Source organism: Anopheles bellator, chromosome 2 (assembly GCF_943735745.2).
Source record: "Anopheles bellator chromosome 2, idAnoBellAS_SP24_06.2, whole genome shotgun sequence".
In the NCBI taxonomy this organism is placed as follows: Eukaryota; Metazoa; Arthropoda; class Insecta; order Diptera; family Culicidae; genus Anopheles; species Anopheles bellator.
The window spans coordinates 38552683-38568168 of NC_071286.1; the positions used below are offsets into that span (position 1 = coordinate 38552683).

The window sequence follows — 15486 nt, forward strand, 5'->3', positions numbered from 1 at the left end:
CAAAACCGACAAATACACACTTATCTACCTAGCGGTCGCCGAAGGGGTACGTCGTAACACGCCTGTTTCGCCGATGAAGCTATCAAGCGAACCGTCTAGACGACCGGACTTGCTTTTTGTGACTGCTAGTGGAAGCAAGCCACAAACCCTAACCTAAAATAAATAGCAATAGTCGAACGTCGGCTTGCTTCAAAACCGGCGCACCAAGATGTCGACGTTACATTTTGTGGTTCATCCGCTTCCGGGAACAGAGGATCAGCTGAATGACAGGTGAGCAGTAATATCTGTAGGACACGAGTCGCCAATTGTTCGTCAATTGAGTTTCGCAAAGAGGCTTTAAAGACGAGATGGAAATTGCGATGGATATCTGTCCGATGGCAACACGCAAAACTATTTGCTTTACTGATTCAAATAAGTCATGTTTGCTTCGATCAAATACTGCATTGTACGTTGCGCCGTGTCGAGATATGGTATTGGCTTTCATTCGAAATCTGAAGACAGTGAAAAAGAGCATTCATGATAGTTTCTACACTTTGTTGCTCTGTCTGTGATGCCCAAAGTCTTGTGCTTCCTGAGGACTTAGTTATCGACCTCTTTTTTCGTTGCAGAATACGGGAAGTGGCGGACAAAATCAACAAGTTCGGCGTACAAACACTGCCCGGATTGCAGTCACTGAAAGTGCCGGTTAAGCAAATCGTAATTGGCCCCGCCCATCTCGGCCTACTGTTGGAGGATGGTCGCGCATTTCGTGTTGCCTTTTCCATCATACCAGAGCGGCTAGATTTGAGCAAACAAGATGCTTCAAAGGCTGGCAGTGGCGCCGGCGGTGTGGCTGCCGGCGGTACTGGAGGCGGTGGTGGCGGTGGAGGTGGTGGTGGAGGCGGCGGGAGTGGTGGTGGAGCAGGAAATAGTGGTGGAGGAGGCGGCGGGAGCGGCGGAGGAAATCCTTCTGGACAGGCGAATAATAATTCGAAAAGCACTCCCACCTCTCGCCAATGTCGGTCGCGAGCGAGAATTATGCGAACGAGCAGCTCGGTGCGCGCTGGAAGTGGTTCACAAGGATCGGGATCCCGCAGCACTGGCGTTATTATGGGCGGAGGATCGTCCGGAAGTCGGTCTATAGTGTCCGTACCAGCACCATTCGTACCGGAAGAACTGATTGCCCAGGCGCAGGTGGTTCTGCAAGGCAAAAGCCGCAATCTGATCATCCGTGAGCTGCAGCGCACCAATTTGGATGTGAACCTGGCCGTGAACAATCTGTTGTCGCGCGACGACGAAGGCGGCGACGATGCGGAGGAGGGTAGCGATAACTATGTGGCAGAAGATTTGATATCTTTGTTGGACGGTGGCTTTCATCCAGACAACAGTGTTATCATCGACGCCGAAGCTATGTTCTCCGAAGATGTGTTCGGATTTTCCAATATTAGAAAGTGAGTATCAAGAATTTGGCATCAAAAGTATATTTAACCAACATTCGATTGCTACTGTCCATTTCATGTCCCAACCTGTCATGCTCGCAACGCTAGTTTGATGCTCTACAGTCGCGCTCGTAGCGAAAGAAACCAAAACAGTTCCACGTCTGCCGGTGGTGGAGCTGGCGGTAGTGGTGGGGGTGGTTCCGGTGGTTCCGGTGGCAACGGAAATGATGGAGTTCCCAGCATAAGCCGTTCCGGTAGTAGCGGTGGCGCCGTCGGAAGCAGCTCCTCGGCCGTTATTTCCGGAAGCGGCCAATCAGGAGGCCCTTCGGGTAGTGGAGCGGGAGGAAGCGGTAGTGGCAGTGCCGGGGGACCCTCCGCCAGCGGCGCCGGACTCATTAATCCGGAACGTGAAGGATTCGGTCGCTGGCGGGATCGACAATACTTCGGACCACGCCGCTGGCTGCAGAGTGGGGGCCGCGACGATATATGGGAAAAGGATGTGGGTGACTCCAAAAAGAAGGACTACGCCTCTGGCTACCCACTGTGGGTATCGGAAGAGTTGGAAGCGTGGCCAGAGAAGGATCAACCCGTCCGCTTCACGGAGATTGCATCGCTCTATTCGGAGTTTATTGGAGTGACAGCACGTGGCGAGCTACATCAGTGGCGCTGGGCTGATCAGGAACCATACCGCGGCTGCAACAGCAGCAGCGACTCCTCATCAACGTCCACTTCCAACGCGACGGTAGTGCATCATCCCAAAACTGTGGCCCTCAACCTGCAGTATGAGAAAGTAACGCACATTTCCGCTGCGCTAATTCGGTGCTCGGTAGCAACTGAAGGAGGCCGAATTGCCACTTGGATGGACGAACTGCTTGGTTACGCTGGCAACAAGTTGGAACACGTCGCTACCAACTATCCTGAGTTTGCGCTCGATCGTATCATCTCGCTGCACACTTGCACGCTGTACACAGTAGCACGCACCGAGAGTGGCGAGCTTTTCTGGTGGGGTGTGCTGCCATTCGGGCAGCGGAAGCGCCTCTGGGATCGGTACAAGGCGAAGGCGAAAAAACCGGTACGCCCGAGCGTAAACACCCCAGAGGTAACAGTTGGAGCGCAGGTGTGCATGAAGAGTTGCCCAATGTATCAGCACGGGGCGATCGGGTTTATGATCTCGAATGGGGTGCCCAAGGTAGGGCAGCTCATGAACGCAGCCTGGGACCTCACAAACGTGTGCCGCTTCAAACTGCTCTCGATGTCAACACTTTCGCAACAGTTGGCAGCTAGCACCGGCGCTGGTGCAGGTGGTCTCGGAATTGACAGGCTTACTGCTGTTTCGGGAGGGGGAATAGGATCTTCCGGTGCTGGGTCGAATATTTCTGGAACACTGGGCCTGAGCAGCGCTTCCGGTGGAGGAGTAGCAGGTGGAGCCGGTGCAGGAAGTACCATCAGCGGTGGTATGCTGCTGGAGAAAGACACCAAGGCAGGAATAGGTTCCACGTCGTCGGGAGCTAGCGGCAGCAATTCCAGCGCAGGAGTCAGCGGTGTTTCCGGTACGGCTGCGCCATCCTCGAAACAGTCCGCCGGTGCTGGAAACAAAGAATCCGCCGATAGGCTCGATATGCCGCCACCGCCTTCGCCTGCTTCTAGCACATGTAGTGACACGGGTAGTGTCACGAACTCACACAAACGCCCTAAGCGGATGACAATGAAAGAAGAACCGGACCCAAAGAAGGACGAAGAACAGTGGTTGCTGAAGTAAGTAAACAGAATATTTTCTGCCATTTCATCAGTTTTCGGTTTGTAATCATCTTAAGCAAGCCTTCCACTTAATTGGACAAAATTGAAACTGATTAATGATTTAATGCTTATTCGTATCCTCCAATCCTTTGTATTCACGAAATAATTCACGACAATATGTTGAAAACTGATACCATGTTTATATTCTCTCCCTCAGGGAAGTGATTTTCGTGGAAGATGTTCGCTCCGTTCCGATCGGCCGCGTCTTGAAGGTGGATGGAGATTTTGCTGCCGTAAAATTTCCCCCACCTCCGGGCACAGTACCATCGTCCGCGGCGTCCTCGAGTAATGGAGGCAGCAACAGTAAGGACAAGTTTGATGACAGCATCGAAGCGTGGCAAGATTGTCGACTGCTCCGAAAGGACGACTTACAGGTTATAAAATCTGCTACGACTCCGAGAGTACCAGACTGTTTCCAGAAGATCCCGCGACGTATCGTCCTTAATCCGACACCTGCGCCCAGCGGTGCTGATGGCACCGGCGGTGGTGGTGTCGGTGGCGGTGGCAGCGGAAGCAACGTAACCTCACAAATGTTAACAATCGCCGTCGATTCGAAGGGCATTCACGCAATAATGAAAACCGGTAACCGAGTGCATTATTCACTGTTTAATTTGAACACGGGTCGTCAGGAGCAGGACAGCGCCTTCCCAACCGATATCGGTTCCTTCCTTGGGGCCTCACCAACCGATGTCTCGCTAACCTGCGCTGGTGATTGCTCCGATTCGGTTTTATTACTTCGCGATGGCAACAACACGCTGTACCCGATGGCGAAGGATTGTGTCGATGCGATTCGTGACCCGAGTTGGCTCGATCTGCCACCGATTAAGTGCATTGCGGCAGCCTCGCTCACGCTTCCGTCGGTCGGTGTCAATCTGAAATCACAGGTTGCGCTCGTCGTTCTGGCACCGGAGCAGCAGCATCTGATGTCGAAGATTTTGCGCTGCGATGTTGAAGGCATTCGGCAGTTATTGGCCTACCTGACGGCAGATGGTGAGTTGAGAGGAGGTCAACTGGCGTCCATACTCGAAGAGCGCACCGATGGAAACCGTAACATCCTACACGCCTGCATCAGCATGTGCTCTCCAACCTCGAATCGTGAGCATGATTTGCAGGCGGGAAGCAGTTCTTCGGCGGGTGCCAACACTGGCACTGGTGGTAGTGTAGGAACTCCCAATGGAGGACCAGTTTCTGGATTGGAAACGATCAACGTTATAACGAATACGATAATGGGCAATCGGCCAGTGAGTATTCGAGAGATAATGCGACGCAACGTGGCAAACCGGGAGTTAGACGGTGGTTCAATCGGAGGAAACTCTGGTAGTGTATCTGTTGCGGGAGGAGGACAGAGTAGTTCCTCGGCACCGCTAGCTGTCCAAGAGGATGCTTCGGGCGCTGGAAACTCGATGCCCTTAGTATATTGGCCACAGGAATATGACCTTACCATCGGTGACGAAGACAGTCTTGGAGGGTTGAACAATGCAATGTCGGGAGGCAACTCGTCTTCGTCGCTGTCTCAGCATGGATCTCACTGTCAGCAGCAGCAGCAGAACGCGCATCAACCGGGTGCGGGACACCACGCGGCAGCAACAGTATCCATGTCTCCGCACATGAACACCTCGGTGGCCACAAAACCGTCGGTGTTATCCATCGCCGAAACGTACGTGGCCGATGCCAACGAACGGCGCACCAACGCGCAGGTGATCGTACACCTACTTTGCGAAACGCCCGTACTTCAACCGCACCTACGGACGCTGCTGAGCGAAAAGGATGCACAAGGCCAAACGCCTTTCATGCTGGCCGTAACTTGTCGTGCCTATCAGGCCGGCATTAGCATCTTTGGGGCTATTCAACGTCTTGCCAATGGGGACGCAGAAGTGCGCGATTCGATGATCTTTCCTTCCGGATCAGCACCCGATCAGTCGCCGCTCGGCATTTTGTGCTGCAACGACACCTGCTCGTTCACGTGGACTGGGGCCGATCACATCAATCAAGACATTTTCGAATGTCGCACGTGTGGTCTCACCGGATCACTTTGCTGTTGTACGGAGTGTGCGAAGGTGTGCCACAAGGGCCATGACTGCAAGCTAAAGCGTACGTCCCCAACGGCGTACTGTGACTGTTGGGAAAAGTGCAAGTGCAAAGCTTTGATCGCTGGTAATCAGTCGAAACGGTACGAGTTGCTATGCAAGATGGCAAACGAGACCGATCTAGTGACGCGATTCAATTCGCGCGGAGAATCCATTCTTCTGTTTCTCATTCAAACCGTTGGCCGTCAGATGGTCGAACAACGCCAGTATCGGGCCACATCACGCGTTCGTTCGTCGTCAGGAAACGCGCGCAAAACGCCCAATCTCGAGTCGGATAATGAGATGCCGGAGCACAACTTAGAACCGCCCAGATTCGCTCGTAAAGCGCTCGATCGGTTGCTGAACGATTGGCCTGCTGTCAGGGCAATGATACTGACCGGTGCCGAACAAGAGAAGCCTATCGTTCCGAATGCCAACAACCAACCATTCTATGACGACGACAATCAGCAGGTGTATCTGCAGTCACAGAGCGGCACGACATTGCTGGACAAGTTTACGCACAGCTTGATCGTGCGCTGCAGCAGCGACCCGTTGGAAAAACTGTTGTCCACGTTGGTGAGCGAACTTCAAAACGAAACTGTTCCGGGACGTACGGAAGAAGCACAAAAAGTAGCGCGCCGATTCGTGCGGTCGGTGGCACGCGTGTTCGTGATCTTTAGTATCGAGCGGTTCCATTATCCGGAGAAGCAGAAAAATTCGACCACGCAGGCCAAGCATCTTCTGGCGTATCGGCGCGTGTTTACGACGCTGTTTCGGTTTGCTATCGAAGAGCTGGTGGAAATCTCCGATGCCCTAATCACACCGGTTCGACTAGGTGTTGTGAAACCGATCGCGCCATTTAGCCTTTCGCTAAGTAATGTAGATGTAAGTAACGGATAGAATGAATGATGGGACACTTCCGTTCCTTTTTATAATATCTGAAATAGTTTGCTGAAATACTTTTAACTTCGCTCGTTAGTTGTATATTTATTTTTAATAATGAGGATTATCCATCCGTGTCCTCGATGGCATCGGTTCTTTTAACGTAGAGTCGACAGACTACTTCGTCATACTTTTGCACTTGGATTGATCCAGATTCTCAATTACTCAATTACTATTTCGGTATCTTTTCCTTTCTCCGCTTATTGTTACCGTCGTTTAGAGTACGGACGATCTCTTTTCGGTGGAACCGCTAGCGCCACCATCGAACCGTGCAGGGAGCACCAGCATGGTCCAGATCGCAAATGCAACGGCCAATGTACATCTGGGCGTCGAAGCGATGGACAGCGAGCGTTCATCGTCTGGTTTTATTTCGCGCATCAATATTCGGATGCGAGACATCGACGACAACAATGACGCGGACGCGCTTGTGCAAGACGATGGTGAAACTTCTGAGCAAGAAGAATTAACCGTCGAACAGCCACCGCCCCGACGCTCATCCTCACTGCGCCCAGTGACTAGTGCCGTGTCACTCAATGCCGAGGAGGAATCACAGGATCCGCTCCGAAACGAAGAAAACGCTCAGGGTGAGAGCGACAACGAATTCAACTTTCATGAGGCCGAAACCGAATCTGACTCCGACGACAACCAGAGCACACAAGATGCGCAGCGAAGCGTACAGACTGGTGCTACGGCCGGTTCGGATACAGGTGATGATTTAACTTTACGCCGGACCTTGGCCCGATTGTTCGGGCTGGTTCCCCAACGGTGGCGGAGTGTTAAATGGGTACCACAACTTACAGGTCTCAACTCGCTCCTCTTTGACAATGAAGACGATTCGGGCGACTCTACACAACCGGATGACGAGGGTTCAGAGGATGGCGAGAGTGATGGCCACTCGACGGTTGACTTCAACCTGAACGACGAGCAACTCGAGCGTCGTCAGACTCCTGGAGGAAATCAGCGTAACAATCTCGCCCCACAGTCGATGCAGTGGGCGATCAGAAGTCGCGACACGATTGCTCCCGAGCGGGTGAGGTTAGCTACCGGCAGCTCGAACCTTGTGTTTATCGACCCAAGCACATTGCGTCGCTCGACTGCCGCCGTAACCGCTGCCCAGCAACAGGATCCTCCGACGATGACTACCACGGCCAGTGCTCTGGCACGGGCTTTTGGCATCATTTTACGTCAGATTTCGGATCTACTCGGTATGCTACCGACGCCCACGAGCCTGACCGGAGCGCTTGATGTGACGCATCAAGAAGCCGTTCAGCTTCAGGTATATAGCCGTTCATCACCATCTCCTCCGCATCGGAACGGATCTCGAGGGCGATGATCCTTGAGCATCACTCGTTACTCATTCGCTATCTCCCACGCTGTCTTTCTATTGCAGATGTTCGTCGAAAGGCGTCTGAAACCGACCTGGGACTGGATACTGACGGTAATGGAAGCCACAGAGTCGCAGCTGCGATTCGGCGCTTCCCTTACCGACTCTACCGATCCATCACATCCGTTGCATCCACTTAACATACCGACGGCCGGTTCTAGTAGTAGTGAAGGGGTTTCCACACCTGCCGCAATGATCGGAGTACCGGGTAAGTTTGAGTGGGAAATTTTATTTTGAAGTGTGGTTTATGAGTAGTATTTCAGAATTTTCACTATGAAGGTATGAAATATGAAATCATAAAAATACTTTTGAGTAAAACAACATTCTGTTCCAACATAATTGGATTGGCGGTGATGAAAATATTGCCATGTTACCACTAGCCCAATGAGCGTCATGCTCAAATTTGAATGGTTTTATTTCGTGCTTGTTTTTGCTTTGAAAGCTAGTTTTGTTTTATTCTTGAAGAAAAATCCAGCTCTCTAAGCAATTGCTAGCTTGTGTTTTACGTTTACAGCTGGTCTTAGTTGTTTTCGGCTTTCTTTCGACGTTGTACAATGGATGTTCTCTTTTTATGTAATTTCAGCAGGCAGTAGAAGCAGAGCGACAATCAGTACGCTCGGTGCAGCGTCCACTGCACGTAGTCTAGGATTTGCCGATAACGAACGCAGCGGGCGCGATGGTATGTTGTGGTGCAGAAATGCAAGATAAAATGATAAAAAATGGATTGGATATGTTTTCTTATTTCATTCATTTCGAGACAAATTAAGTTAACTCGAAAGTTACTGTTATGAAGCTCCCGATAATACTATTACTATGTACTCTGTTTCTTCGGCCATTGAAAAATTATGTGGAAGAATAGAGTATTTTTTATTGACACTTTCCAAATCCTTCGAATAAGAATTCAAATTTGTCTTTTCATTTAAATGAAAAAAAAAAACAATAATAATCGCCAACGAGTCTCGCCAAAATGTTTCATACATTTATCGTGCCGATCGAAATCATCTCTGTTCCGCAGCTTCTTTCAATAAGTCGTTTTCCAAAGCTATAACTTATCCCGAGTATGCTTTTGCTTAGAGGCAGCAATGTTCATGATATTGTACCAGGAATCCCGTGCACATGATTCAGTGCAGTAATTGTATTTTATATTGTATTTTTACAACTACTTTCTCACCATTCTCTACACAAAAAAGTTGCACAAACGAATAACGGATAAGTGTATTTAATAATTCCTTGCCTTTTCCGCTTATAGGTGGTTCATCTTCAACAGCTGATTCCGAGTCGAGCCGGCGTGATTTCCTCACGTACTGCCTGTCGCTGATGCGTGGTCACAACTCGGAGCACCGCGATTCGCTCCCGGTGCTGGACGTGACGGCACTACGTCACGTGGCCTACGTGTTGGACGCGATTCTCTTCTACATGCGTGCTTCTAACGAATTCGACGTCGATCGTGCGGCTGCTGCTTCTGGTGCCTGGGACGATCAGGATGAAAATGACAACGAAGAAGCCGAAGAGGAAGTGACTCCGATCGTGATGGATACCGATTCAGTGGAAGACGACGTCCTAACGCGTCCGTCGCTCGGTCGGCGCCATTCGTTTTTCCAGCGTTCGGATTCGACATTGTGTCTCGGCTGTCCGGCACCTGACCCGTTCAACATTTCGCTCGCAGAAGCGCTTCCTCTAGCTGATCAGCCCCATCGGTTGCAGCCGAACGCGAAGCGCGAAGATCTTTTCGGCATGCCAAAACGGCCGATAACGCTGCCCCCGAACGGTGGTGATCAATCGTCGATGGCGGGCAAGACACTAACATGCGAAGGCGAAGGTAGCGGCATTTCCGGTGCCAATCTTGAACTTCCTCCGGTCCGCCTAAGCCTCTCTGCTTCGATACGTAGCGAAGTGAGTGCTTCCAGTACCACCGCGGGCGCGATGGACTCTACCGATGGGATCCCATCGTACGACGTGGAGGGACAGGACGGTAGAATGCCAGCATCTCCTGCACCACCTCCACCGCCAGCCTCAGACTCTTCCAGGGTGCGGGTTGAAATTTCCCTCCCCGTAGGAATTTATCAAGCCACAGAGGCTGCGGCTGCTGCTGCAGCATCCTCGTCCAGCAGTAAGTCCTCCGTCGAAACGGAGGCAGCCAGTGGCAGCAGCGGTAATGCATCAAAGCCGCCTGGTGGTGTTGACATGCAACAATCGCCAAAACCACCGCCACCACCACCTCCGCCGACTTCCTCCGTAGCGACGATGATTACGGCCGGTACTAGTGGTAGTAGTAGCGGTGGTGGTAGCAACGGTGGGAGCAACAGCGGCAGCTCGTCCTCGTTTACCGAGATGTACTACAAGAAGAATCGCCTCTACTACGTGAAGAACAAGTACAGCGAAGAGTCCGACGTCGATGAAGTGAGTATCAGCTCCGAGGAGCCGCAGGACTTGTCGCAATCGTCGATTAAAATCGATGTCGATACGGATCAGGATCACGACGAGCTGTCGGAATCGGACTCGGAAGACTCGCGCCTCAATCAGACGCCCATCAAGCGCCCGAAGCTGGAAGAGACTACGCACGCGGCTGGAGATGAGCACCCATCGGGTAGCAGCAGCAGCAGCAGTGTGCAGGGCGGAGGTGCACAAATCCTAGGCGGAGAAGTTGCTGGAGGACAACAGCAGCCACTACAGGAGCCCCTGTCCGCAATCAGACCACCGATCATAGTCACCCGTCGGAAGGCAGCTGTAGCGGCTGCTGCAGCCGGTGACCCGCTAGGTTAGTACTAGTACTTTAGATGATCCGCTAGGTGAACGATTGTGCGATACCTTTGTTTATATTTTTAGGCACATCCGATGGCGTGTTAATGGTAAATTCGGTACCAGAACACGTTGCTGGTGGCAGCGGTGGTACATCGGCCTCGGGTTCTGGCCACTCGGTGTCTTTCGCTAACCCGCTTGTGACCGTCGTGGCGACAGGAGGCAACTCGGGAGCCCCAGGATCATCGCCTGGCAAGAGTGTGATCGTTCGTGCAGGATCTTCCGCTCCGTCTACGGCGGTGAGTATAACAACAACGATGCACGATTGTTTTGTGTTGAGTGTGTATACAGACGAAGGAAGCGTTTATCAGCCTTTGCTATCCTTTCACTTGCCGCTCGCAGAATACACTACCGCGGCACCACCTTTCGGGGTCTGGGGCGCGTGTGTGACACTCTCTGATGACCACCATCATGTAAGAGACTGTTCGTTGGAGGACAGATACGGAGTGGACATTACATTATTCGCTTTTTTTGCTTTTTGGTCTTTGAAAACAAAACCTATTTATAAACACAAGATGCTCTACTTACAACTTCAGTATTCTTTCCGTTACTTTTATTGTTTCCGTGGTTCCCTTTATTGCTTTATTTTTATTGTTAATTTATTTCTTCAAATTTGTCTTTTTCTGTAGGTATTTGCTGCAAACAGCGCCATTGGCAGTGGCGGTACGTCTGTTAGTGCGGGCGAACTACTGCAGTCGGGCGAAGCTATGGACATTCAGGAGATATCGGCGCACGTCACCGTCGAAACCACGCCGACCATGGTGCCCGTTTCGGTGCAACCCGAACTACCACCTCGCGGGCTCTACCTTCGAGGAGCATCCACCCAACACACGCCCATCTTTTCCGACATTTTGCTGGGTCGCTGGCGCCTGTCTTTGATTTTGTTCGGTCGTGTCTTCCTAGAGGATGTGGGGGTCGAGCCGGGCAGTGTGATCTACGAACTGAATGGTTTTCCGGTGAAAGAGGCCAAATTTCGTCGTTACATGGAGAAGTTACGGCACGCCCAACAGAAGGACCTCGCCCTACTGAAGATGGAACGTAACCGGGCTGCACTGCTGACGCAAACGTTTAAGGAGCTAAACACGTTGTACAACAATCGACGCGTCCAGCAGCCGCTCGCGTTCAGTAGAGTGAAGGTGACATTCAAGGACGAACCAGGCGAGGGATCGGGTGTGGCACGAAGCTTCTACACCGCCATTGCTGAAGCGTTGCTGGCGAACGAGAAGCTTCCGCCTCTGGATGCGGCCCAAACCGGACCGACAAAGTATGGTGCTGGTCCGTTCAATAGTATGCTACAGAAGCATCGGGGCAGTGGCGGCGGAACTAGTGGAGCCATCGGAGTAAGCAATTCTGCCGGCAGTGGCAGTGGCGGCGCCAATGCTGGAAGTAGCAGTGGTAGTAGTTCGCGACGAGGACTTTCTAGCAAGCAACCGCTCTGGCGGCCAAACCGCGAACCTCGCAAAACGCTAAACTACGACGCTCGGCCTTTCCGACCGTCAATTGAGTTAAACGCTGCAGTAGCATCGGCTGGTGGTGTAGGAGGATCCGGTGGCAGCTCGTCTGCTGTCGGGGGAAACAGTAGTCCACCGTTTTTGCATGTCTCCGATGGCTTGTCGGTACAGCAGCAGCAACTAGGAGAACGACTTTACCCGAAGGTGCAACAGCAGCATCCAGCGAATGCTGCCAAAATCACAGGCATGCTCCTGGAGTTGCCTCCCACTCAGGTGCTTCTACTGCTCGCGTCCGACGAAAGTTTGCGCCAAAAGATTAGTGAAGCGCTCGAGATCATTGTGCAACGGCAACGACTGGAAATGGAGGGAGCTCTCCCGAACGGTAACGGGGCTGGCCAAACGACTTCCTCCACGGGTGGCGCTTCCAGTGGATCTTCGCTTGTTAGCATGGCGCCCGCTGGCAGCAGCAGTAGTGCCAACGCCGGTCCTGCGGGTCCATCATCGATTGGCGGCAACTCGATCAGTAGTGATTCAAGTGCGGCTGGTGTCGGTGGGCCGACCGGTTCACTGCTATCGAAAAAGAGCACCGGTAACACTTCGATGCTGATTCTCGACGACTGCCAATTGGACGCTCCTCTGTTCTACACCCCCGGGAAACGAGGATTCTACAGTCCCCGTCAGGGCTATCCATCGAGCGAGCGTATCAATGCATTCCGCAACGTCGGAAGGTAGGTTTGGCTAAACGGTAGCCGCCGAATCCATCTTATTGATTATCGATTGCATTTTTCAACGCATTCTCGGCTATTTTTATTCATTGTTGTTCTCTCGTTCTCTTCTTATCTCTCTCTCTCTAGATTGATCGGATTGTGCTTGTTGCAAAACGAACTGTTTCCTCTGTTCCTTCAACGCCACGTACTGAAGTTCATCCTGCGGCGACAGATCCGCTTCCATGATCTGGCGTTCTTTGATCCGGTTCTATATGAATCACTTCGTCAACTCATCAAGGACTCCCAAACCAGGACTGGGAGTAGCACACTGCAGAGTCTGGAGATTAACTTTGTGTACGTATGCATACCGATAGAGGTTTTGTTAATGATCTTAAGGAAGGCGAAGATCTTAGATCGTTGCGAGACATTCGATTTACATGTTTGGGTCGTTTTTTTTCGTTGATATTGTTAATAGGATTGATCTGATGCCAGAGGAAGGGTCTGGCACGGTGGAGCTCGTCCCAGGCGGGCGCGATATGCAAGTAAACGAAACCAACGTCTTCGACTATGTACGCAAGTACGCCGATTATCGTATGATCACCACGCAAAAGAAAGCACTGGAGGTAGTTATTACAATTGTGAAGCATTACCATAATAAAATTCCGGTTACTTAGGAATGTTTTTCACATTTTTTTTGACTCATCCAACCCAATACAAACAATAGGCCATCCGTTCCGGTGTGTTCGATGTGCTGCCCGACACTGCGCTCGATCAGCTGACTGCGGAAGATTTGCGGCTGCTGCTGAATGGCGTTGGTGACATTCACGTTGGCACTCTAATCTCCTACACGTCGTTCAACGATGAATCGAACGAGAACAGCGATAAGTTGATCAAATTCAAACGCTGGCTCTGGAGCGTCGTGGAAAAGATGAGCAACTTGGAGCGCCAGGATCTGGTGAGTGAGCCGTGAGCCATGTGCCATGTGCCGTGTTTCCCCCAGCCACACGAGCGTTAACACGGCTTTTCATACTGTTGCTACACAGGTATACTTCTGGACCGGATCACCCGCACTACCAGCGTCCGAGGAAGGCTTCCAACCGATGCCATCAGTGACGATTCGACCGGCCGACGATGCCCATCTGCCTACGGCCAACACCTGTATCTCCCGGCTGTACATACCGCTGTACTCGAGTAAGGCGGTTCTACGGCATAAGCTGCTGCTGGCGATCAAAACGAAAAACTTCGGGTTCGTTTAAAACGCACGCGTTTTCCTCTTTCCTTTTCTTCGATTATCCGATTTGTTCTTTATGGAATGTAGTCCGTAATTGTTTACGAATTCTTTTTGTTTTCATGTTATGTTCTATGCTTTGATTCTTTTTGCTTCACATTACTACGGCACATGTTCTGGGCCGGTTTTAGATGTATGTAAAACAAAACTATTCTTTCGGATTAGTCGTAAGAAAGATGAAACAAAAGAAGCCTAGCGGTAGAGAGTGTATATTTAGGTGATACTAGTATAAATATTCAATGCCGGCGAATTGGCAAGAGTGGCGAGCAGATTACACCTGTAGGGTGCCACAACTGTCTCAGATGCATGAAGGACGGTGCGTTGCATAATAGGCGATATTTTCAGTTTTGGGGACAGAAAACCTTCCGATGGAATTGATAGGAAGAGAACATCAGTAATGCTATAACAGACGCCTGGCATAAACTCTCTCTTATGGAAGATCATAATTCAATTGTTGGCAAGAAGAGAAGTTGTTTGGATTATTTGTTCTTTTTTATTTTGCTCAGTCATGTTTTGTCAATTGGACTATAGAGGTATGGTTTGTTTACTAAAAATGGATTAAACGCGAGGTAAGAGTAAAGAAATAATAGCGAAGTTTAGGAAAACGCTGCCACCATGTCCGAAAAGAGCGTTATGGTGAATGATGATAAACAGTGAACTATACGAAGTAGGCGCGGACTAGAGAAGAAAGGAAATAAAACACATAGCTATGAAGCGAAAAATAATAAATTACTATTACACTACTCCTAGGGAATAAATAGCATGCAAATATCATAACAAAACGATATCTATAAATATATACATATATTTATGATCCATAAATGGCGTTATATTGCGTTTTTATTCTTCGTTGCCATCGATATCACCAAACGCCAAATGCGATGCGCCAAAACAGTTCAAATTTTATGTTCTGGGAAGTTTGAAAATTGGGCCCGCTCCGGAAAAGATGTCTAAAAAACCGTAAACAACTGTTTCCGTTCTCGGCCACGAACGGCACAGTTTCGATAAATCTCACAGGCTAGCAGAAGGGCATCGTACGTGAGCACTTCGGAACTCTTCGAGCAACGCCAACGCAATCTTCCAGATGTAGGGGAAAAAACAAATTGCCGTGACAAACTGACCGATTCCTTGTGAAATAAAAAACAGTGCCCTTTCACATTACATTCAGTTCACATTCAGTAATTTTCAGTAAACTTCGGATAGTTTTCAAGCAATTTGAGCCAAGTTCAGCTGATGTGAGTTTTGACATGTATCCAAGGGGTAGCGAGAAGGGAAGCCGATCGAATGCGTCACCGGGAAGCCCGATCGTTTGGAGCGGAGGAGCAACGGGAAGCGAGAATAAATCCTTCATAACTCGTACCAAACACCAGTTCAGAGCACGAGCAGTATGAGTTATTTACTTTTTACTCTTACTTTGATGAATGGACAAGCTTACAGTTTTTTGTAGAGCAGAGCCAATAAATTCGAATAAAGCTCAGACTTAAAAAGTTTCGTTTCAGGTTTCAATTCAGCTTTGTACAGTTGACAGACAAACGCAATTCGATTGTGATCTCCTACTCACCTACTACTTCATCGGTTACTCTTTACCTGCTGGAATAGTAATTTGGTGATTAGCGTAACCTATGTTAGACTCA

At 50.4% G+C, this 15486-nt stretch overlaps 1 protein-coding gene across 1 annotated transcript; it reads left to right on the forward strand.

The window, feature by feature from the left end:
• The first annotated feature begins 208 nt into the window (after positions 1-208).
• On the forward strand, positions 209-14658 carry LOC131212477 (E3 ubiquitin-protein ligase hyd). The gene is made up of 15 exons (XM_058206356.1): positions 209-270; positions 609-1430; positions 1527-3173; positions 3373-6166; positions 6444-6930; positions 7024-7499; positions 7614-7815; positions 8194-8286; positions 8857-10365; positions 10434-10642; positions 11036-12585; positions 12712-12918; positions 13040-13187; positions 13289-13519; positions 13608-14658. Exons 1-15 carry the CDS (start codon positions 209-211, stop codon positions 13818-13820), a joined length of 10650 nt encoding a protein of 3549 aa, XP_058062339.1. The 3' UTR covers positions 13821-14658.
• Positions 14659-15486: the final 828 nt, after the last annotated feature.